At 54.8% G+C, this 22,932-nt stretch overlaps 2 protein-coding genes across 5 annotated transcripts; both read right to left on the bottom strand.

Annotated features, from left to right (window-relative positions):
• Nucleotides 1–919: 919 nt before the first annotated feature.
• On the bottom strand, nt 920–13,948 carry RGL3 (ral guanine nucleotide dissociation stimulator like 3). 2 transcript variants are annotated; one of them, XM_068534852.1, is made up of 19 exons: nt 13,916–13,948; nt 13,321–13,434; nt 12,480–12,703; nt 12,252–12,305; nt 11,920–12,134; nt 7,511–7,653; nt 7,186–7,401; nt 6,364–6,467; nt 6,174–6,258; nt 5,533–5,577; nt 5,340–5,426; nt 5,105–5,137; nt 4,899–5,020; nt 4,090–4,185; nt 3,921–3,989; nt 3,736–3,850; nt 2,929–3,081; nt 2,726–2,840; nt 920–1,372 (listed from the first exon to the last, which is right to left on the bottom strand). In XM_068534852.1, the coding sequence occupies exons 1-19, from the start codon at nt 13,946–13,948 to the stop codon at nt 1,254–1,256; spliced, it is 2,142 nt and encodes a 713-aa protein (XP_068390953.1). In that variant the 3' UTR covers nt 920–1,253. The 2 variants fall into 2 exon arrangements, with proteins under 2 accessions (XP_068390953.1, XP_068390952.1); XM_068534851.1 differs by having other exon boundaries at nt 3,736–3,832.
• A 562-nt stretch (nt 13,949–14,510) lies between these two features.
• Nucleotides 14,511–22,651, bottom strand: ODAD3 (outer dynein arm docking complex subunit 3). Of its 3 annotated transcripts, none has more exons than XM_068534848.1 (13): nt 22,280–22,651; nt 21,182–21,303; nt 20,994–21,071; nt 19,141–19,311; nt 18,952–19,053; nt 18,728–18,853; nt 18,378–18,500; nt 17,704–17,859; nt 16,630–16,790; nt 16,334–16,547; nt 15,570–15,725; nt 15,026–15,110; nt 14,511–14,861 (listed from the first exon to the last, which is right to left on the bottom strand). In XM_068534848.1, exons 1-13 carry the CDS (start codon nt 22,518–22,520, stop codon nt 14,743–14,745), a joined length of 1,854 nt encoding a protein of 617 aa, XP_068390949.1. In that variant the 5' UTR covers nt 22,521–22,651; the 3' UTR covers nt 14,511–14,742. The 3 variants fall into 3 exon arrangements, with proteins under 3 accessions (XP_068390949.1, XP_068390950.1, XP_068390951.1); XM_068534849.1 differs by having other exon boundaries at nt 17,704–17,856; XM_068534850.1 differs by having other exon boundaries at nt 21,182–21,356; nt 22,280–22,361.
• Nucleotides 22,652–22,932: the final 281 nt, after the last annotated feature.

Below are 22,932 nucleotides of genomic sequence, written 5' to 3'. Positions count from 1 at the left end.
TGTCATATGACCACATTTTGCTGCAAGGGAGACTGGAAATGTGGTTTTTAGTCTGGGTAGCCAGCTAAAAATCAGTGTTTCCATTACAATAGAAGAAGGTGAATGGATTTAGGGAGACAATGGACAGTCTCATTTTCAGAGCAAATCAGAGGCAAGAGATTTTGTTACAAAGTCCTGGTGACATCTTTTGAGTCCCTGGATCCAACTGTGCCTGAAGCTGGACCCACGGAACTTTTCAATTACATGGGCATTCATTTCCTTTTTTGCACATACCTGTTTGATTTGGGTTTTTGACCACTTGAAACAGAAAGAACCCTGATTAATACAGTTAGATATAAAGCCCCTAGTTGATGTCTAGCAGAGTGGGAGTTCATGAGTCAGTATCATTATTGTTGTTGCTGTTGTTGTTATGATTATGTTGCGGGTGGCCCTACAGCTCACTTCGTCTGTGCCTTCTCTACCTGTTTCTTCATCCTACCCCAGTACCGCTAGCTCACCCCTCTCATCCTCACAGCCCTTAATGACTCATGGGTGATGATGTTATTTGTCTCTGATTCCAATGGAATTTCTTCTTCACTCTCCCACATACATGGCAGAAAAGAATCATACCACCCCAACAATGTTGAGGGAGGGAGTCCTGAACCCTCTGTTTGTGACAGAGACCCCCCTGGATTCAAGTCATGCCTCACCCAACCCTTTTCTTAGGGCTCTTAAGTTTTCTCCCTTTCTCTTTCTTTCCTTCCTTCCTTCCTTCCTTCCTTCCTTCCTTCCTTCCTTCCTTCCTTTTCTTTCTTTCCTTTCTTTCTTTCTTTTTCTTTCTTTCAATTCTTATCTTGATGAAAAGTGAACATGAAGCACAGGCGCAGAACAAACAAGACTGACTCCTGTTTCATAACTTTGATCACTATTTTCATCCACTTCTATCGCTTCAAATGTGTCTCCAACAGTTACAAGATTTCTCTGGGGGAGGGTCTGACCCCTGACACCGCACCCCTTTCTATGTTTATGGGATGAAGCTCTCCACCAGCCACCCATGGGCTGATGTCTTTGGAATAGGGGTCTGGTGCCAAAAGGGTCAGAGGGATGAGGTCCAATAAAGTTGGGGGGGGGAGTTTACAGGGTATGGAGGACAATGGCCTCAACTGGGGAATGAGAGATTTCCAAAGAAGAGCTCCCTCCCTGCCCCCTGGTGAGAGAAGCCAGGCCCCTTGCTGCCCATGGGGCCCATGTCCTGGAGGAGGGGGAGGACCACCTCAGGTTGGGGAGACTGAGGTTGTGTGCTGAGCCCTCTCCTTCCGCCGCAGCACGAAGTCTCCAGGGGCGGCTGGGCTCATTGCGTAGAAGACATTGGCATTGTCAGGAATCAGGAGCTCTGACCAGGTGTGGAGATGATGGTGAAAGGCCCACATAACCTCATACTTCCCTCACAAAGGACCTAGGTAGCCTTCCACCATTCACCTTGGAGCCTGAACAACCTTGGGTCCCTTCAGCTAGTGCTAAGCCAACCTCATTCTCCTCTCTTTGTGAACCTAGACAACTTCCCACTCAAAGCCTGCACAACCTCATGTCTCCCCCCACCTCCAACCCTGTGAACCTGGGCAACCTCCTGCTATTTCCCCCTGGAGTCTAGACAACCTGCACTACAAGCTTGAACAAAGTCAGGCCACCTAGCCCAATCAATTTCCTGCCCACCCCACCCTTCCCCCGCAGCCAACTCCCAGCCAAGTTCATGCTGCTCTCACCATGAACTTGGACAACTTCTGACTTCCCACTTCCAGCCTGTACAACCCTCACACTTGACACGTGAACAACTTCATGTATCCTTCCTAATGTCCAGCCAACTTCACGTCATGCCCTTTAATATGTCACTCTCTCTCTGGTTTTTTTTTTTGGCCACACTGTAGGGCTTGCGGGATCTTAGTTCCCCGACCAGGGACGGAACCCATGCCCCCTGCAGTGGAAGCACAGAGTCCTAACCACTGGACTGCCAGGGAATTCCCTAGCATGTCAATCTCTTGTCTCTCTCTCTTTTTTATTCCTACATTTTTTTCTCCATTTAAAAAACTTTTAAATTGAAGTATAGTTGATTTACAATGTTGTGTTAAATTTCCTCTGTACAGCAAAGTGACTCAGTTATACATATGTATATGTATTCTTTTTCATATTCTTTTCGATTATGGTTTGTCACAGGATACTGAATATAGTTCCCTGTTGCCTCTCCCTCTTGAAAACTGGACAGCCTCCTACTCACCTGTACACTGCACGATCTCATGCTTCCCTACCCTGAATTTCAGTACCATGTGGCCCTCTCCTAGGCCAAGTTCAGGTAAATTCAGATCCCCATGCTGAGCCTGGACAAACTCATTTCCCCTCAGATCCAAGCCCAGACCCTGCTTCAGTCTTGTGCTCCACCAGGTTGAGCCTGAATAACCTCATGATTCTACAAATTTAAGCCCGGATGACCTTCTACACTCCCTCTCCACTGGACCCTGGACAATCTCATTTCCCCATAAATCCTAGGAATTCACCTTTGGTGCCCGCTTCCCTCACACCAAGCCAGGACAACCTCATGACCCCACCTAATGGAGGCACCAATATTTTTCTGCCTCTTACCCCAACCCTGCTTCATCTCACCCCTACTCTGTGCCAGAACCACCCCGGTCAGTCTGCCGCCTCCCCTCCTGAAGCTGCCCCCCAGCTCTGGCTCCAAGCTGTCCCTGCTCACCCCTGTCCCCAGGAAGGACTTGGAAGAGCTGATAGTCCCGGGCCCAGGGCTGAGCCACATTGTGCTTTTCCAAGGCTCGCTGCACCACGCTGGGGGCCTTGTCCTGACTAGTGAGCTGGGAAGAGAGGGCGGGAGGTGAGGGATGACAGCCCAAGCCCCAAGGGCAGGGCTGCCACCAGCAGGTCCCAGGCACAGCCCCTCACCAGGATGCTCCGATACAGATTTCCATGGTCATTGTCGATGCTGACTCGGATGACGCAGGCCTCTGAGCCCTGCTGCCCCGGGAGTGCGATGTGAGGGCCACTCAAGGGCAAGGCCAGGGTCCGGGGGCCTGGCAGGTCTGGGCTCAGTGGCAGCTGTAGGCAGTGGGGTGGGGGCTGAGCGGTGAGAGCACGAGGCCCCTCCCTCATTGTACTCAACACGTCTTCCTGCACACCCCAAGCCTGGGACATGCAATTAGGGTACATACACAAGCCCACATCTATGCGATCCCATCACATACAGACTTTCATGCCCTGTTACACGAATTCACACATGACTCATGTTCACACACAAGAAACCCTGTGTAACCAGAGAGCAGCGACTGCACCCATTTGCTCACAATTGTTGGATACGCACAAGCCCATGTCCATGAAAAACCCTGCACATGGTCCTGTGGATACTGTGGATATTCATGCCCGCATTTCCCCTCCAGGCATGCAAATTCCTAGGAAAATGCATATCTGTGCAAAAATGGGTGATTGCACCCCAGAGTGCCTTGTGGGTAAGTGGGAGCTCTGGTCCAGATCTGAGCATAACTGATGGACAGTCCCTCAAACGGGGCCATGGAAATGCACATGGCTTCCTGGATGTATCCCTAGAGTGTTCAGCCAACTGTGTGCATAGTTTCCTGTGTACATACCTAGCCCCCAAATCCTGTACACACACACACACACACACACAAACACACACACACACACACACACAGCCCTGGGTGCCCGCAGTCCCACATGTACACATAGTCCTGGTACCTTGGTGCTGGGGCCCTGGGGCCCTGGAGAGGTCGGAGGACTGCCGGGAGGAGGGTCCCTGGTTCTAGGACTGGATGGGGGGGACGCTGGGGACAGACTGGGGGAGACACAGAGTCTGAAGTGGGGTGGCTACCCTGATCTCTGATCCTGTCCTCTGCAGCCCCTTTACCAAACGGGATTCTCACCTGGAGCTGGAAGATGAGGGATCCTTGGGACTCCCACCAGGGGATGAGCTTCTCTCTCGGGACAGCTTCCTGAAAATAGAGACAGGGGATGAGGCTGAGACCACACTCAGTCCCAGGAGCGGATACCATCTCTGCCCACGTCACTCCCCACATACTCCCTGAGACTCACGCACTGAGGCGCTTGGTGAGGCTGATTCGCCGCCGGACGCGTGGGGAGCTGGGGCAGGAGGCGGCCGGTGGCTCAATGACCCGGGAGATGCGGTAGCTGAGGGGTCAAGATGCAGACGGGATGGGGGGGTTGGGAAATGAGTTAGAATCAGTTGGGAGCTGGGTTTTGGGTGTGTGTGTGTGTGTGTGGGAACAGCCAGGGGTTGGGCAGCCAATGTTGGGGTCAGGGTCATTACAGCTGCAGGGTCTTATCAGGGATGAGATGAGATGGCTTGGTTGGCAGGTCACACAGGGGTTTACAGAGTGGGACTGAGGAGTCAAATTGGGTCAAGGATAGAGTTCAAGGTCAGATAATCACTGAGGTCAGTTGTTAGGATCATGGATTAAGTAGAATGAAAAGAAACCATTGGGACAGTTGAGTTGGATGCTCTGACGTAAGAGTCAGTTGCTCAGAATTGGGGGTCAATGATTGGGCTCAGAGAGTCAGATGGGGGTTATGAAGGGGGTCATGGGTCAGATCGGGCCAGAGGTGGGGGAAAAGAATAGATGGGATGGTTGAATGGAATGGCCAGCTGCATGTTAAAGGTTGAAGTCAGAAAGTCAGATGGGTCAAAGTTTGGGGTCAGAGGTCAACTGGGGCCCTCGACTGGGCCGAAGACAATGCAAGGTGACAGGCTGGGTGGGGGGGGTGTCAGGGCTCAGGAGGGGGTCTTAGGAGGAGTTGGAGAGGTGCATGGGGGAGGTGGATCCAGTGTGTGATCCAGGGTCAGCGGGTCGGGGGGTGGTCAGGCCAGGCCACATGTTGGTCACCTCTGCTCCTCGCTGAGCTGGCGCTGGGTGCGCAGGGCAGCCAGGATGGGCAGGTGGGAGCTCAGGCAGTAGCTCTGACAGCGCCTCTGCAGCTGCTGGATGTGGGCCAGGATCTCCCACTCCTGAGGGGGTGGCCTCTGAGACCCCGCCCATGCTCAACCCCCATCCTGGACCACTCCCGCATGCCCACCCCAGTGCCCACTTACCTTCCTCCTCTTCTCAAAGTTGATGAGATCCCCCTGGGGGCAAATTTTGTCTCAACTGGAGCCTCCAGGGTCAAGGATCAAGGGTCAAGGTCAGGGGTTGGGATGTCAGGAGCCCCACTGCACTTAGGGGGCTGGGGTCAGGAGCACAGGCAGGGTCACGGGTGTGAGGTCAGGAGGCCCTCTGTGCTGAGGGTGAGTGAGGCTGGGGTCAGGAGTCAAGGGTCAGGGCTCAGACCTCCAGCATGTCCGGCAGGGCTGTATCCAGCATAACCAGGTCCGTGAGAAAGGTGCCAAGGTAGGGGATGGGGCCTGGGGGCGGTTTCTGTGGCCCCCAGAGCTCCAGTCACTCTCAGCCATCACCGACCCCATCAGGCTCCACCCCCCACCCAGGATCCTGCTTGTCCCTCATCCCAAACCACATCACTCACTGAGGGCAGGCTTCCTGGGGGGGCATTCTCCTCGGTAGCCTCCTCCTGGGGGAAGGGGAACAACTGAGCAGTCCTGGGGTCTCTGTGACCCCTCCCTCGGGGAAGATGCCTCCATCACAAGCAGTTGTAAAGGCCATACCCAAGGGAAAGCAAACAGCGAGGGGGAGAGAACAGATAAGCAGCAGGGGGCAGGGCTCACTGGGGATGATGGGAGGTGGGTCTTGTGGGTGCCTTGGCCCCCAAGGCTGGCCTTAACACAGGTGATAATCCTTGTACCTGGAGATCCCCCAGAAATGCCCTGAACCTTGTTGGCACATTTTTTTTTTTTTCAGTTTTTCTTATCAAAGTCAAGTCCTTAGCAGAATTTTTTTTTTTTTTTGCTCTGACTCTGGCCTTCAGTGACCTTTCCCCTATAACTTCTGGTATTTGTTGAATGAATAAATAAGGCAGCCACCAAGTGTGAGCTATAATGAGGGCAGCAGAGGGAGTAAAAACGCGGGGCTGCCCACAGACAAGAGGAAGGTCATTCTCGAGGCATAGGGAAAGGACACTGAATGCTATGACAATGACAAGCAATGCCCTGCCGGGCCCCAGGTCTCCTTCCTGGGCCTGGGATCTGAGGGGTCCTCACCCATCTGTACCTGGGAGAGAATCTCTCTGCTGCTGAGGTGGTTGTTCTCATCGGAAAAAATCTGCGAAAGTTTCCTGAAAGTGGATAACGGTTCCCTGGGGGGACAGGAGAGGTGTCAGGGGTGGCCGCCGGGAGAGTCAGAGCTGGGATGAGGTGGGCAAGAGGTCCCGCGCCAGCGCCCCCCCCCCCACCTTGCTCACCGGCTCACGGCACCCCAGCTGCGCTTGAGCCGGTAGATGGGGTTAGACTGCAGGGCGGACAGAATGGCGCGCAGGGAGGAGAAGTTCCGCAGTTCCCGGCAGCGCTGGGGAGCGGGGTGGGGGACGGCTGGTCACACCCCCAAGCCTGATTCCCAAGTATGATCCACCTTTGATCCCGTGACTTGTGACCCCAGGTTAGATCCTAACAGCCCCATATCTGACGAGCTACCCAGATTCAGCCTCCTCCCCCAGGGGCCCCCTCCCCCTCCCCAACCTGCAGTCCCAGCCCCTCCCCCAGCTGCCCCTCTATTCCCTTCCTCTGACCTTGGCTTCCCGTGTCCCCACTCCTTACTTCTCCCCGGGCCCCAGACGGACCCGTAGCATCTCTCCTAGACCCACACTCCTCCTCCCCAGCCCGAGTCTCACCCCAGGTGTCAACCTTCTTCCCCCTTCGCCTTGCCACGCCCCCACTCTCTTTCCTGGCCCCCATTTCTACTCTTCCTCTCTGCTCAGGCTCCTGCCCCGCTTCCATCCAGTCTCTTTCAGGACCTCTGCCTCCGTCTCTTGGCTTTGGTCCCTCCTCCAAGCCTATCCCGTCCCCAGTGCCCCCATCCCATCCTTATTCCTAGACGAGCCCTGCGTCCCTCTGCGGTCCCAGGCGCCAGTCCCGCCCAGCCACGTCCTAGGCTTTCCCTTAGGCACCTCCCAGCCCCAATCCTCCGAGTATCCCCAGACCCCAGTCCTCGGCCTTCCGCCCGCCGCCGACCTCTCTCTGGCCTCGGTGCCCCACGCCCCCTTCCACCCACCACCCCCGACAGGCACCTGCGCGATACGGATCCACTTCTCCAGCCGCTGCGCCCTCTGCGGGGCGGCCAGGCCCGGCGACCCGAGCACCGAGCCCAGCACGCAGCCGGTCACTGTGTTGAACTGGGTCACAGTGGCGCGCACAGTGGAGGCGGTGCCTGTGGCCCCCGGCCGGTCCCGCTGCGACCACACGGAGCCCAGGCACTCGGAGGGCCGCACGCGCGAGAAGAGCTCCTGCGCGCGGGGATTGGGGTGGGTAGGATCTGTGCTCAGCTGGGCCTCTCCCCCTTCCCCCTCCCCTACGCCCCGCCCCCTCCCGGCCGCGCCCAGCCGGGATCCTCACCGCATCCATCAGGGTCAGCTGCTCGGCCACGTCGTCTACACTGAAGTCCAGGAGCTCAGGACCTTCCCGCACAAGTCCTTCCACCTCTTCCAAGCAGCCTACCGGGGAGTCTGGACGGGGTATCTGGTCAACCCCTGGATGTCCTGAGGGAGCATTAGAGGGGGTTAAAAACTCTGAAGTTTGAATCCAGGACTGGCTCTGTGACCTTGGGCATCTGTGATCCTCACTTTTCTCATCTGTGAAACAGAGATCTCCTTGAGTGTTTTTAAGAACGTGAGAGCAGCAGTAACTGTTCATTGAGCATCCTGGGTGGATTAACGGGGAAATTTATACACTAACCCTGCAAGGGAGGTACTATTATGCACCTTTTTTAAGGGGGAAACTGAGGCAGGAATTTGCTCTAACTCACATCTTCAGTAAATGGCAGGGACCTGAAGCCAGGTGCTCAAAGGCTAGAATAGAAAATAGAGCTTTTCGACTTTGAACCTGTATTAAGATAGGATCCATCTGCCCTTTTCTGGTGGTTAGAGGTGGTATAACCTTGTGGTTAAGGAAAGGTTATCGTCTTAACGTCCCAAGTTCAAATCCAAACTGGTCCACCGGGGTGCTGTGCGAATTAAGCAAGACTTTAAACCTCTCTGTGCCTTGGTTTCTTCACCTGGATTTTTTAAAATCAAATGAAATCACGCATACCAGACGGCTATAAAGTACTCAATAAATATGAATGATTTTTCCGAGGTGGCGTTCAATGGTGGCGCCCCCTAGGGGACATTTTGGAAGTTGAAATCTTGCCACAAGAGGGGCTAGGCACGCATAGTGAAGAATTGTGCCACCAGCCTCCAAATGTCCCTCCAAGAAATTTGTGTCCTTGAAAAACCTGTTTACAATACTTGACACCTAGAACTCAACTATCTTGCTCATAAACACTAATTATTTTGGTCTAGAAAGGCAAGGACTGTGAAAGTGTGGACTTTGTTTTGTACGGAAATGGCAAGTGTTGTTCACCATTTTGGAAACTGATGTCACCAACATCTATGCTGCTGCGTCTGTGTCGCCAGTGCACTCCCCTGCATTAGTTTCTGGCTGCCATATTCACCATGATGCTATGACAGGTGAAGGCACTGAACAACTTCATCGTGTCTCCTGGTGAGGCATGCCCAGACATTGACATACCAACAAGTATAGTTGATTGTTGTGTAAATTGCTTTTGTTTTATTTCTCCTTCCTATTACAATGCCAGCATCACATTATTATTTTAAAATTATCTGTGTAAGTCTGTTTAATTATCTGTCTTTCATTTCGTATTAGGACAGGTGGCCATTGCAAAATATTACTTTATTTTTGTTTTTTGGCTGTGCCATGCTGCATGCAGGATCTTAGTTCCTGGAACAGGAATCGAACCTGTGCCCCCTGCAGTGGGAGCTCAGAGTCTTAACCACTGGATCACCAGGGAAGTCCCGCAAAATATTAGTTTTTAAAAGGAGCATAGGGGGAAAAATTAGCCATAAAAAGGAACGAAATTGGGTCATTTGTAGAGATGTGGATGGACCTAGAGACTGTCATACAGAGTGAAGTAAATCAGAAAGAGAAAAACAAATATCGTATATTAACGCACATATGTGGAATCTAGAAAAATGGTACAGATGAACCTGTTTGCAGGGCAGAAATGGAGACACAGATGTAGAGAACAAACGTATGGACACCAAGGAAGGAAAGAGTGGGGTGGGATGAATTGGGAGATTGGGATTGACATATATACACTAACATGTATAAAATAGACAACTAGTAAGAATCTGCTGTATAAAAAATAAATAAAATAAATTTTTTAAAAATCCCATAACTTGAGCACCAAAAAAAAAAAAAAAAAAAAGTGAGCATAGGGGAAAAAAATTGCACATAAATCTAATCAAACCTTTAGCTCTTACAGCAAATATGGTGAATAGAGGAACATGCTTCATGTCACCATGAGAAAGCTAACAGGTAAATGGAGAAGAATGTGAGACATTCCTCAGGACAAATGACCCATTATTTTTTCCTAATGCCATTAATCAAAAGACAAAGCGGAACTGTCATAGAAAAAAAGAGATCTAAGAAATGAACACTTGGGACTTCCCTGGTGGCGTAGTGGTAAAGAATCTGCCTGCCAATGCAGGCGACACGGGTTTGAGCCCTGGTCCAAGAAGATCCCACATGCCGTGGAGCAACTAAGCCCGTGCGCCACAACTACTGGGCCTGTGCTCTAGAGCCACAACTACTGAGCCTGTGTTCCACAACTACTGAAGCCTGCACACCTAGAGCCCGTGCTCTGCAACGAGAAGCCACCTCGATGAGAAGCCCGCACACCGCAACGAAGAGTAGGCCCCGCTCACCTCAATTAGAGAAAGCCCGTGTGCAGCAACGAAGACCCAACACAGCCAAAAGTAAATAAATAAAATATATAAATTTATTTTTTAAAAGAAGAACACTTTAAATGGATCTTTGGTTTTGGAAGAAACAACTATAAAGAAGACAACTTAGGAACAATAGGGGGATTTGACTATGAGTATTTTTTGATATTGAGTAATTATTGCTGATTTCGTTGGAAAAGATTGTGGGCATGAAGGTTACATATAAAAGTCCTTGTCAATTACCGGTGCAAACCGAAGTATTTGTGTGTGAAGGGACGTAAGTCTGGGATTTGCCTTCAAATCATCCTGAAAAAAATTTTTTTTTGGTCAAATTGATAATTGTTGAAGATGAGTGATGGGTGTTTCAGTGTTCTTTACATTATTTCTCTCTACTTTTCTATATGTCTGAAATTTTCCATGGTAAAAAGTAACCCCCAAACAAGGATGTTAAGGTTCCCAGATCCTGGCATAAAGTCAGTGTTCAATAAATTGTTCATTTTCTCCTCTTACCTCAAGAACTCATAGCTTAGGGCAGCACTTTCAATAGAATTTTCTGCAGTGGTGGAAATATTTTCTACCTGTGCTGCCCGATGTGGTTACTGAGCACTAGAAATGTGGCCATTGTGACCAAAGAACTGATTTTAATTTTTATTTAATGTTAATTAAGTTCAATTTTAATAGCCACATGGGGCTAGTGGCTACCCCACTGCCCTGTGCAGCTCTGATGACTTGGAATCAGCCGGTGAAATCTTGAAGGCAGAGGAAGAAAGATACTTGGTAACCAGGAGGGAAGATGAAGGGATAAAATGTATATAAATAACTCTCACCAGGGGAGAGAAGTGGTTGCTACTTTGTAAAGCAGAGAGAAATGTGGCCAGTTTAAGGATTAAAGAATGGATTAGGGATATAAAGCTCTTGTGACAGGGATCAGATCAAACACAGATGGGTGAAAGATGATACTTTATAAGCAGGATGCAATTATTCAGTAGACAAATCCGTGTTGTAACTGACCCTGGGGATAGAGTTGGGGACAAGACCAATGGGCTCTATGCAGAAAAATAAGGCAGGTAATAGCACTCAGAGTGGGAGGCTGTATTTGTTGGGAGGGGATGTGAGAAGGCATGTCTGAGGAGATGACAACTGAAAAAAGATCTGAATGAAGTTATGTGGATATTTTCCCTTCCCCCCAAAGCTCTCTACAACAGAGGTTGGCAAACGTGGCACGTGGGATCTTAGTTCTCCAACCCGGGATTGAACCCATGCCCCCTGCAATGGAAACGCAGAGTCTTAACCACTGGACCACCAGGGAAGTCCCAGCAAACTTTTCTATAAAGGGCTAGATAGTTTGCCGACACCCACTTTACTGGAAAATATCAGTATGATTTATTGTATCGATTTCATTATAAGTGGTAGATTCTAATAAGTAAGAATCTGTGATCACAACAGTAATGAAAATAATACTGTTAAATATTAAAAATAATTTGCCAAGCCCTCATTATTTGTTTATTTACTTGTCCACTAATTGTCTTCCCCAGGGAACAGGGAGCTCCTGTCCACTGTTATGTGCCCAGAGCCAGTGGCTAAATATTTGTTGAATGAATGAAGAAGCCAATGAGGTAAGTACTGTCATTGCCCCCATTTTGCAGATAAGGAAACTGAGGCTCAGAGAGGTGATTTTTCCAAGGTCGCACAGTCAGCAAATGGCAGAACTAGGATTTGAACCCAGGTCTCTGTAGCTCCTAAGGCAAGTAGTCATAGACGATTTGTAGCCAAAAGCACAGGGTACTCTGACCCAATGAGGGACTATCTTTGTAGTTGGGATGTGTTGTGTGGGGGAGGTGATAGACAAATGCCAATACTTTAAACAAAGGGCTATTATCCCCATTTTACAGGTGGGGAAACTGAGGCTCAGGCAGGGTTAAGAACCTTGCCCAAGATCTGTAGCTCCTCCGTGAGGGGAGAAGACCCCTGGGGGAGGGAGAATGCCTGTTCTGGACACTATCAGTTCCCCAACCCGCTCACCTGCCCATGTCTGGGACTGCTCCTCTTCTTCCTGCTGTGGCTCAACATCCTTCAGGAAATCTCCCAGCAGCTTTTCTGCCTCCTGGGCCTCAGCCCCTGATGGGGCTGCCCAGCCCAGAAAGGTGCAAACACTGCCTAGGTCCGAGTGGGCAGGGGGGTCCCAGAAATCCTGAGGGTAGTCCCGAAGCCAGGAGCCCAGCACTGACACCACAGCCCTGGCCAGAGGGGTGGGGCCTCAGAGCCCAGCCCGGAGTTCTGGACCTCTGGAGCCCCTACACTTCAGATCCTTTTGACCTCTATGCCCCCCTGCCCACACCCGACGGGAGACAAACCTCAGGTTCTTGTTGAAGGTCAGATCTCTTCCCTCTGTCTTCTTGATCTCTACCCTGGAAAGACATCCCCCCTCCGCCATCAGGTGAAGAAGAGGGCGGCTGGAGGGGACTCAGGAGGAAGATTCTGGGGTTGGAGGGTGGGGTCCTAGTTCTAAACCGGAGGGAGCAGAGGGAGTATCCAGGTGAAGGTCTGGGGTGGGAACATGAGAGTCTCCCGTTGGTACTGACCCCGGCGGCAGGGGCGGCGGCGGCGGTGGCAGGAGAAGGCCCAGCACGCAGGCAGTGGGCACAAAGGCCCGGTGGGTGGCCAGGAAGGCAGGCACGAAGCCTGGGTCCTGCTCGCGGTCTCCAGACACCAACTCCCGCGCCAGCCGCTCCAGCCGCGCTGCCCTCAGCGCCCGCACCTTGCTGGTGCGGTAATGGAGGAAGGTGTCGGCACTGGGGCTGGGGGCCTGCGGGGCAGGGTGACCGCAATGAGACACAGAGGAGTGGGCCCCAGCATCCCATTCCAATCATGTCTTTGGGAAGCACCGATCTTGCATCTGATCCTGTCCATTCTTCTGCATCCTGCCCCCTGAGTTCATTATTCTCCCCCATTGCACAATCGACCCCCGAAACCCGCCTGGAATATCCTCATCCGCCCAGGCCCCGCCCTGCCCTCTGCCCCATTTACAAGCCACCCCTACCTCACCCCCACCTCCGCCCCCAGGCTGCTCCCAGCTCTCCTGCCGCGCTTCACTGGCCCGTTCCCAGGCTCTCCGCCCCACCTCGCTCTCGCCCGGTCTCTTCTAAAGACCACTCCTCCTTCTCCAGCTCCGCCCCACTAAACCTGGCTTACCTAGGCCCTGCCGTCCAGTTCCGTCCCCAGGTCCTGCTAGTCACCTCGACCTCACCTGGCCCCGCCTCCTCATCTACCCCACTCACCTGGCCGCCCCCAGGCTCCACTCCATCCTTACCCGGTCGGCTCTAAGCCCCGCCCCTCCTTCGGGCCCCAGTTCCTCCCCTCCACTCAGCCCCGCCCTCACCTGGTCGCCTTCCGCTCAGCCCCAGCCTCCTACCCCTTCCTCACCTGGGTGCCCCGAGGCCCTGCTGCCGGACTCAAGCGCTGACTGCGCTGCCGCCGCAGGGAGACACTGTACACCGCGCCGTCCTCGGTCTCCTCGCCCCAGTCCTGCAGCGGCGCCTGGACGCGGAGGCGGGCTCAGGACGCCGCAGGGGGAAGGGTCCCGGGACCAGGGCCCCGCCTCTTCCGCGGACTCAAGCCTGATCCCTCCGGTTTTATCCCCCTTTGCCGGCCAGAGTCAGTGAGACTCGGGGCAGGGGTCCGGGCTCGGGAAGTCCCCTCGGCGTGGCGGGTACCCTCCTACCTAGTCATTGGGAGGATGGGGTGGCATGTGGGGACGTCCCAGGGTCCAGTCTTACCGAGTCTGTCTCTAGTCCCTCCCGCAGATGCGCTCAGAGACACTCCCCCCACCAATCATCCCTAAAAGGAACCAGCCACTTCACTGGGTCAGGGGCCGGGAGGCCAGAGGTAGGGACCCCCAGGCTGTTCCGAAGGCTCCGATTTGAGGGGAGAGAGGATCTAAGGGGCGGTCGGGGACCTGGAGTTTCTGGACTTGAGGGTCGCCAGGGATGTGGGGTCCTGGGACCCCAGGTCCCCTTACCAGGGCGAGCTCCTTGCTCGTTGTCCGCTCCATGGTCCGCTCCCGTCCCGCTCTGCCGCGCGGCTGAGTGAGGCGGAAGGGCCGGTCGGGGAGCAGTGGCCGGGAGTCGGGCCGGCGGGGCGGGGCGGCCGGGCAGCGTGGGGGCGGGGCGGGGTGGACCCACGGCTCGCGGTTGCCCCTGCCAGACCCCAGCGCCCGGCCCAGGGCCCTGGGGAAGAGGTCCGAGCTCTCCGGAGAAATGTGTATCAATCTGAGCCCGAGAGAAAGGACACCTCTCTCTCTCCCAGGGGAGGGCTCTTTTTTGGGTCCCCAGGTGTGGAGGAGCTAATGTGTATAGCTAAGTGGGGTACAGGTCTGCGTCCTCAGAAGGAGAGTCCGCTTGCTCAGACGGGGAGGGCTGGTCCTCCCCAGGTGTGGAGGTATTTCTCATTTCTCTGGAGGGGCGGAGGGAGCTCAATCTGTGTCCCTAGCTTATGGGAGTCATCACTCCCCAGGTCGGAGGGGGCTGAATCTGTGGCCCTGGTTTGAGCGGCAGCCATCTATGGGGTGGTGCAGGATCAAGGAGAGGCGAATACTCAGGGGGCTGGTGGTTGACCTTTAATGCGCGATTCCGAGGCCGGCGCGGACCAGCATGGGGAGATTTACTGTGGGAACGTCCGGCAGCCCAGCCCCCTTCTCTACTCCGGGCATCGCCCGCCCGCCCGCTCTGCTCCCTCGTCCGGGCCGCGTTCAGCCCTTGAAGGGGCCCTGTGGGCCCGCCGCTGGGCCCAGAGGGGTTTGGGGGCTCCGCAGGGGCCCGGAAACGCCAGGTGGGCGCGAGGGCGAGTCTAGGACTTCCGCGAACGACCGCGCCTCTTGCTGCGGGATTCGATTAATTTCTGGGAACGCATCTTGAGCGCCGCGCGGGTCACCACGTCGTTGTCTTCGTCCTCACTCTCCTCTTCGTCTGCAAAGGGCGATGAGGGGATCAAGGTTCCCATTCCCGGCTCAGATGTTCCTTCCCAGCCTTTACCATCCCACCACCACCTTGGCCCTAGGTCCGGCCCCTGACCACCTCCCGATGCTCTGCTTGGGCCCCCGGCCCCGCCCCCTTTCCTTGCCCGTACTGACCGAAGAACCTGTCCTTGCGACCGGCAACAGGCAGGGCGATGCGGGTGTTGTACATCGGCAGCTTTCCCTCTAGGGTGGAGTAGAACTGGGGGAGGGGGGAGCGGGAAAGAAGAGTGTGAGTGGGCAGAGGCTGCAGCGAAGTCCGTTCCCCCTCCTCCCCACCCCACTCCGAGACATAACCTGATTCCATTCAGCACCTCTGCCCACTCCTGTAAAGTTTTCTTTGGTCGCTGCTGCGTCATTTGTTCTCAGCGTGCATCCTGATACCCCCCCTCCCCCCCCAGGCCCGCCCGTGGTCTCTAGGTCCCACCTCTTGTCCTCTCGAGGCCCGACCCTTGATCCCCCCAGCCTTGACCTCTGGCCCGCCAGGGCCCTCTGGAAACTCCCGTGGTTCATCCCTAGCTCCTTAAACCTCACGCCTTGTCCCTAAGGCCCATTCCCGGCCCCTCGGCCTCCTCTCTGGTCTCCAGGGGGATGCCCCGACCCCCCGGTATTCCGCCCCAGCCCCTGCACCCTCAGCCCCACCCCCTGGCTGAAGGGGTACCTCGCGGTCGGCGATGTGGCGCTGCATCTCTGGCACGTTGTGGTTCTGGAGTTGCGCCTGTAGCTTCAACAGTTTTTCCTCCACGAGGCCCAGGAGGTTGGGCAGATAGTCACCTGCCTTGGGATCCAGCTCCTTTCCTGCGAAGCGGCCGGCCTCCTGCAGCCGGGGGCGGAACCAGGCGAGTTGGGAGGGGGCGGGGCCTCTGGGGCAGGTTCCACCCAGGGGCGGGGCTTTTCCTCAGGAACCAGGCCTTTGAAGTTAGGGGCCGCCAACCAGAGTGGTGCTATCCTCTGTGGGGTCGGGACTCTGTGGTCAAGGGCCATGCTTATGAGGCAGTTGCCTCTGAATTCCGGAGACCCGGGCCAAGGGATGGGGGGGGAGGAGTCTTTTAGTGGGAGGGCAGGGATACTAACTGGAGAGAGGCCATTGCCGGATGACCTTAAGAAATGGGATTCTGCTGCGGGCAGGGTGGGGCTTCTCTTGTCTGTGGTCGCTCCAGGATTGGAGCGGGGTCTCTGAAGTTTTGGGTGGGTGTGTGTATGTGGGGGGGGGGGGCTAAGTGGGACTTTCCCATGGGGGCGGGACTTGAAGTGGGACAGGGTCTCTAAAGTCCTGGGCCTCTTGAGGAGTAAGGGGGTGCCCCCTGAGACGTGGGGTGGAGACTCAGGAGTGGGTTGAGGTTTCCCCTGTGTCCAGGCCTCTCATGTCCTGGATAGGGCCTGCGGTGGGTTCTCTTGAGTGGGATACGGGGCAGAACCCCAAACCTGCGTGCTGGCACCGCCTCTCACGTCTTGCGGGGCTTCCTCGTGGGCGGGGCCTGCCACTAGGACGAGGTTCAGTTTGCCAGCCAGGTGTTCCAGGCCCTCTTTGGTCATTTGCATTGCCCGCATGACAAGCTCCAGCCGATCCTGTGTGTCAGCCCGCCGCTGCTCCTCCGCCTTGATGCGTCCCTGCAACTCGACTTGCAGCTTCTGCTCGCTGCGGGGGGCAGGGAGGCCGCCACTGGAGCTCCACCGACCCCGCAGGCCCCACTCTCGCCCTCGGGCACCCAGGACCTCACCTCACCAGCACGGTCTCCCCTGAGTACTTGAGGTCTTCGAGCTCCCGCTGCAGCCGCTGCTTCTCTTGCTTCAGTCGCATCAGTGTCTGCTCGTTCTCGCTTTTGAGCGTCTCCAACTGCGTGAAGGTGTCGCCCTGTGCCAGGAACTGCCGCACCACCGCCTGGGGGCCGCGCAGCCCGAGTCAGAGCCAGGGCTGGGGCAGGCAGGGGTGCACTCCTCCTTCTTTCCCCCCTTCTTTCCCCCGGGCACGCAGGACAAGTGGCTGAGATGATGGCTTCTGCATAATGGTGTTTAGACGCTCTGTGAGTCCGACCCAGGGCTGCCTCGAGGGTGTGCAACCCCGAAGAAATGATTTTTGCGGGCCCTTCCTTGTCTATATAAGGAAATTGAATCAGCCAAAATCGGATTGCGGGGCAGTGATAGTGAGCACAGCTGCTTTCCAAAATCAACATGCCAGCAACGTTCTGGCAGTGAATCTTGCCCACTCCCGTGAGGAAATACGGCCGGGAAAGGCGCCTGGCCACAGTGCTCCAGATGACCCCATATGTCCAAGTCCTGGAACTCCTCGGAGGCTACCCCATAGGGGGAGGAGTGGGTTGGAGAGCGCCGTAAGTGGAGAAACCCGACAGGGATCCAGAGGAATTAGTGTTCACCAGGTGGGGACATAAAGTCTTAGAAAATTTCAAGGAAGACGCTGCCAAGCGTGGGCCCCAGAGCAAGGGCCCAGTTTCTCTGGGACTGAGGCTGGCACTGAGCATCTTACTGCGCCCAGACCCTGCTACGGGTGCTGGAGACACAGCAGAGAGAAAACACTCATAGTTCTCCTAGAGCTGATATGTCAAAGACGTCAGCACCAGTGTAAGCAGGAACAGAAGAGGACGATGGCCAGTGTAGATAACTCGTGTGGGTTTTGCTGAGAGAGGTAGCGGAGAAATGAGGCAGTAGCTGGAGGAAGAAGGGGTGTCTTTTGTGTGCTGAGGAACTGACCCGGCAAAAAGGCGAGGCTGGGTGTGTTGGCTTCCCAGGCTCAGCTCGGGCGTCTGGGAGCTGGGAGGGCCGAGGGCAGCACTCACGTGCGTTTCCGCCACGCCGGTGGCGTCCTTGACCTTGCCGAAGAGCACGTCCATCTGGTACATGTCCCAGCGCCGCCGCAGCTCCTCCTCTTTGGAGCGCACGCTGTCCTGGAGCCTGTCGTCGGACTGCAGCAGCACCTGCTCGCGCTGGGTCTGCTGGTGGGTTGAGGTCAGGGCCGGCGTCAACTCGCAGACAAGGGCTTAGGGCCGAGGCCGCGGGGGTTGGGGAAGTATCCGCACTAGAGTACGGGAGGGGGTGGGGCCCAGGCGTGGGTAAGGGCACCCAGGCAGGGGTCAGGAGTGCTAGACGGGGCCTTGGTCGAGAAAGGGAGGCCTCAGGAGCAGCGCAGAGGGACGGGGGTCCAGGGGGCGGGGGCGGGGCCTGCGGGTAAGGGGCGGGTTAGAGGCAGGATCAAATTTCCGACACAGGCAAGTCTTGTGGGGAAGGAGGAGGATCGACCTGAGAGTAAGGGGAGGGCTGGAGGGCGGGGTCAGGGATGTGAGACGAGCCCTGGCATCTAGTGGAGATGGGGGCGGAGTCAGGAGAAACGTCAGAACTGCCGAAGGGTCTAGGGCCTGGGCCAACGTAGTGGCGCGGCCCCGGACCCAGCAGGGCCACATCTAAGCAGGAGCAGGCTGGGGTCGTCGCAGCCCCGTACCCCTGGTGCGCCCACCTTGCGCTCCATGCGTTCGTTCTGCAGTTTCCTCTCCTCCGCGCGCTTCTTGTACTCTGTTAGGTGGCGTTCGCGCTTTTTGCGCTCTCGGAACACTGTCTCTTCCAGATGCTGCAGCTGGTTCTAGAGGGTGGGAAAGGGGGACAGCAGGACCTGCTGGCACCTATCCGGGCTCTGGGCCAGAGCCGCAGGCCCAACTCTAGACAGCTGGGTCAGGCTGTGGGGTCCTGGGAGAGAGATGGGACGGGTTCCGGGACAGCTGAGGTTCAGATGCTGGGGCCAGAAGACCATGGCGGCATCGGGGGTCGGGGGGCAGGACCCCCCCGCCCCAGGACCCAACGGGCTGGCACCTTGGCGATGTCCCTCGCATTAAGCGCCTCCTGATTCACTAGGTTCAGTTCCTCCAGCTCGTGTTTCGTTCTCACCACCTCAGCCTCCATGAAGTCCAGCCGGTTCTCCAAGCGGAGGCTCTCCTCCTGGGGCGTGAGGGATGAGGCAGGCCTGTGACCGCTGTCCCTAACAAGGCTGGCCCTCCCACTTGCCACCTCCCACCCCCAGCCGCCCTGGTCCCTACCTGTAGATAGGCCTTGAGCTGCAGGTACACATTGGTGATGTGTTCGGCCTCCTCCACCTTCATCTGGGCCTTCTCCAGGCGGTTCTCCAGGTTCCGCATGGTCTAGAGAGAAGCAAGGCTGGGCTGGGTCCCTTCCCCCCTCAATTCCTCCCCCAGGATCAAGGCCTCTGCAGACCTCACTGGCCCCACCTTGGCCACCTCTGTGTTGCTATCTTTCGCCTCTGCCATCTCCAGCTCACGCAGACTGTGCTGCAGCTGGAGCTCCTCCAGCCACGTCTGTCGCAGCCCCAGCTGGTACCGAAGAGCATTCAGCTGCTTCACCTTCTCACTCAGCCGGCGGTCCAGGTGCTCCAGGGCCTGCTGAGGGAGGGGAGCAAGAGCAGGGGCCTGAACCCCTCACCTAGTCCTTCCTTCCTTCTCCTATATCTTTCTCTTTTTTAAAAATTTTATTTATTTTTTGGCTGTGTTGGGTCTTTGTTGCGGTGCGTGGCCTTCTCATTGCGGTGGCTTCTCTTGCTATGGAGCATGTGCTCTAGGCACGTGGGTTTCAGTAGTTGTGGTGCGCGGGCTCAGTAGTTGTGGCTTGTGGGCTTAGTTGCTCCGTGGCATGTGCGATCTTCCTGGACTAGGGATCGAACCCATGTCCCCTGCATTGCCAGGCAGATTCATAACCACTGCACCACCAGGGAAGTCCCCCTTCTCCTATATCTTGGTTCTCATCTCCCCTGACTCTTAGTAGCGTCTGACCTGGTTGATCCCCCTCCTCCTGCAGATTCTCTTTTTTTGTGGCTTCTAGGACCCCCACTCCTTGGTTTTCCACCCACCTCCCTGGCTGCCCGTTCTCCATCTCCTTTGCGTTTGAAGAGGCTCTTCTCTCCTCTGACGAACCTTAGCCCCTTGGGGATCCTATCCAGTCTCAGGGTTTCAAAAGTCACATATACACTGAAGACACCCCAATTTAGCCTCCCTCCTGAACTGCAGGCTCGTATATCCATATCTACACTGCCTTCCAGATGTTTCCACAGGCAGCTGAAAACCATCGTGTCCAAAACTATGTCCTTGATCTTTCCCCAAACCTGCCCTTCTCGAATCTTCCCCATCTCAGCTCATGGCAGCTCCACCCTTCCAGGTGCTCAAGTCCCAAACCTTGATGTCATCCTCACCTTCTCTTTTTCTCTCCCACCCGCATCCAGTTTGTTAGCAATTCTCTGTTCTATTTCAAAGGTTCCTCCAGAGAGATCTCTTTCTTCCTATTTCTACCCCTTTTGTCCTAGTGCAGCCAACCCCATCTTTCACCCGGTTGACCTTCTCCTGGCTTCTATTCCTGCCTCCCCACAGCCCATCTTCCATTTCTCTGATTCTTAGTATAAAATCTGCACTCTTGCAGTGAAGGCTGCTGCAGAGTTCTGCCCCTGCTGACCTCCCTGACCTCACCTCCTACAGAGCCCCCCTCACTCACTACCATCCCGCCACACTTACCTCCTTTGTGTCTCCAACACTCTACTTTTGTTCCTACCCTAGGGACTTTGCACTTCCTATTCCATCTGCCTGGAATGCTTTTCCCCAGATCATTACCTGCCTGTCCCATTCTCAGCTCAAATATCACCTTCTTAGAGACAGCAAAGACCCCCATCCTGCAGTCTAAAATGCAAACCCCTGCCCCCATCCATCTCTAGTTAAGTCAGTCTGTTTTATTTTATTTGTTTCTCTTGTCACCACTGGGAATTACTTTGCTTCTATATTTGTTGTTCTTGTTTTTTTTTTTTTTTTTTTTTGGGTGGGTGGGGCGGTCTGTTTTCTCCACCAAGATATGAGATTTTGGGGAGTGGGGACATGGTCTGTTTTTTTCACCTCACGGTGACCAACACCTAAAACCACGCCAGGCACGTGGTAGGTGCGTGATAAAGATTTAGAAATAAATGAGTGGCGCCGGGCGTGGAGAAGGGATTGGAGAGGCGAGATAGTGAGCAGGGAGGCCCGTCGGGTGGGGACCCAGGCTGGAAATGGAGGGAGATGGTCAGTGGAATGGGAGTGGGGCAAACCTGGCCTGTCCTGTTCTTCAGGTATGGCTTCTCTGATTTCCATTCCCGAATCACTGCCTGGATCACTTCCTCATCTCCCTGCAGAGAGAAGAGCCCAGTCACACTACTGATTCAGGCCACTTCTACTTGGGGTGGTGCTCTGCCCCTGGGGATGCTGCTTCCGTCCCCTGGAGCCTCTCCAACCTCACCTGGAGCAGGTCTGTCAACTGTAACTGCAGCGCCCTGGTCTCCTCATGGAGCTGCTTGATGGTCTCCTGATTCTTTTTGATGTTCCACTGGGTGCTCTCATAAAAAGCCTTCCGGTCACCCTCTGGGGTCATGTGAGGTGGGCAGGCAGAAGCAGAGCATCATGGGAAGGGGGGACTTCCCAGAGGGAAGACCTTTTAGTAATTGTCAACCTAACATTGTAACAGTATTTCACTTTGAGCATTTGTTATGTGTTGGATGCTGGACTAATAATTTTCTAGGTATCAAACAGCGTGTGCCAATAGGTACATATCCATAGACATATTATACCCATTTTATGCATGAGGAGACTCAGGCTTTTTAGATTGTTCAAGGTCACAAGCAGTTGGACTCCCCAGCCCATACCTTCAACCACTATGCAAAATTACCTCCTGATAATAAAACAATAATGGTTTATACCAGGATTTCCCAACCTTGGCACAACTGACGTTTGAGATGGATAATTATTTGCTGTGGCGAGCTGTCCTGTGCATTGTCAGATGTTGAGCAGCATTCCTGGCCTCTACCCACTAGATGCCAGTAACCCCCTCCCCCCCAGCAATGTGACAAACCAAAATGTCTCCAGACATTGCAAAATAGCCCTATTCCATTGAGAACTACTGGTTCACACTTTATAGTGTTACTATGTGCTAGGCACTGTTCTAAGCACCTTACACATTTCAACTACCTATAAGGTTGTACTGTTATTATCCCCATTTCATGGTTGGACTGAGAGCAATTAGGTTACTCTTAGTCCCTGAAAGTCAAACAATTAGTATATGTAGAGCCAGGATTTGAACCCAGAAAATCCAGCTCTAGAAATCTATATTCTTTACCACTCCATGCATGATAGAAGAGTTGAAATTACATAAAAGTATGAAATGCAGTCCAGTCAGTTCTGAGCTCAGGAAAAATTTTACAAGAAAGATGAAGAAAACCATGAACAAGTATGAGTTTTTGCCTCCAGAAACTGGCCACTGGATGAACGCCAGTGAAACGCTCCTGCCAGGTCGGAGGACTGTTGACTCTTGACCCTTCTGTGCCCTCTGGAGCCATCTTACCTAACAGTTGTATCTTCCTTTGTAACTCAGCCACCTGCGTGTGCACAGCGGACTTCCCCTCGCTGGCGTGGAAAGGTGCCGCCTTGGAATGGAGTGAGTGCCAGGCCTGCACTGAGCCCTTGCCTCGAGGGTGGTAGGGCTTGATCTGAGCCTGACTGCCCTTGACTTTGGAGGGAGCTGAAATCTGGTCCTGAGAAGGCGTGGCGTTGGCGGAGGCCGCCCAGCACAGGGGAGACGTCATGATTGGGTTGAGGCCAAGGATCCCTGGGGGTTAGGGGATCCACTAGGAATTGCCTCTGTCCGGGATCCGTCAGCTCCTGTTCCTCGGGCTCTGGGAATGCACTTGTCTACCGCTTGGCGGGGCCTCGCAGCATCTCCGGTTGCTAGGTAACCTTCCCCGCCTCCCTCCAGCGCTCCCAAGGAAATCGCCTGCATTCCAATCTACGGCTCTCATTGGCTGACGCCGAGTTGAGGGGCGGTCCCAATAGGGGACAGAGCGGACCAGCTCCTCAGAAAGATGGGGGAGGGTACTTTGGAGTCACGTGCTCATCCCTTTTCCTCCCCACCCCTCTACCCCAACCCCGCCGAGGCGGTTCGCGGGCGTTTTTCAGGAACTTTCTGTTCCGGCTGCAGAACCCGACACTCCCAAGATG

The sequence above is a fragment of the Eschrichtius robustus genome, chromosome 2 (genome assembly GCF_028021215.1).
Source record: "Eschrichtius robustus isolate mEscRob2 chromosome 2, mEscRob2.pri, whole genome shotgun sequence".
NCBI classification, from domain to species: Eukaryota; Metazoa; Chordata; class Mammalia; order Artiodactyla; family Eschrichtiidae; genus Eschrichtius; species Eschrichtius robustus.
Note: the sequence above shows the minus strand (reverse complement) of the source record. Positions and strands in the feature narration are given on the sequence as shown.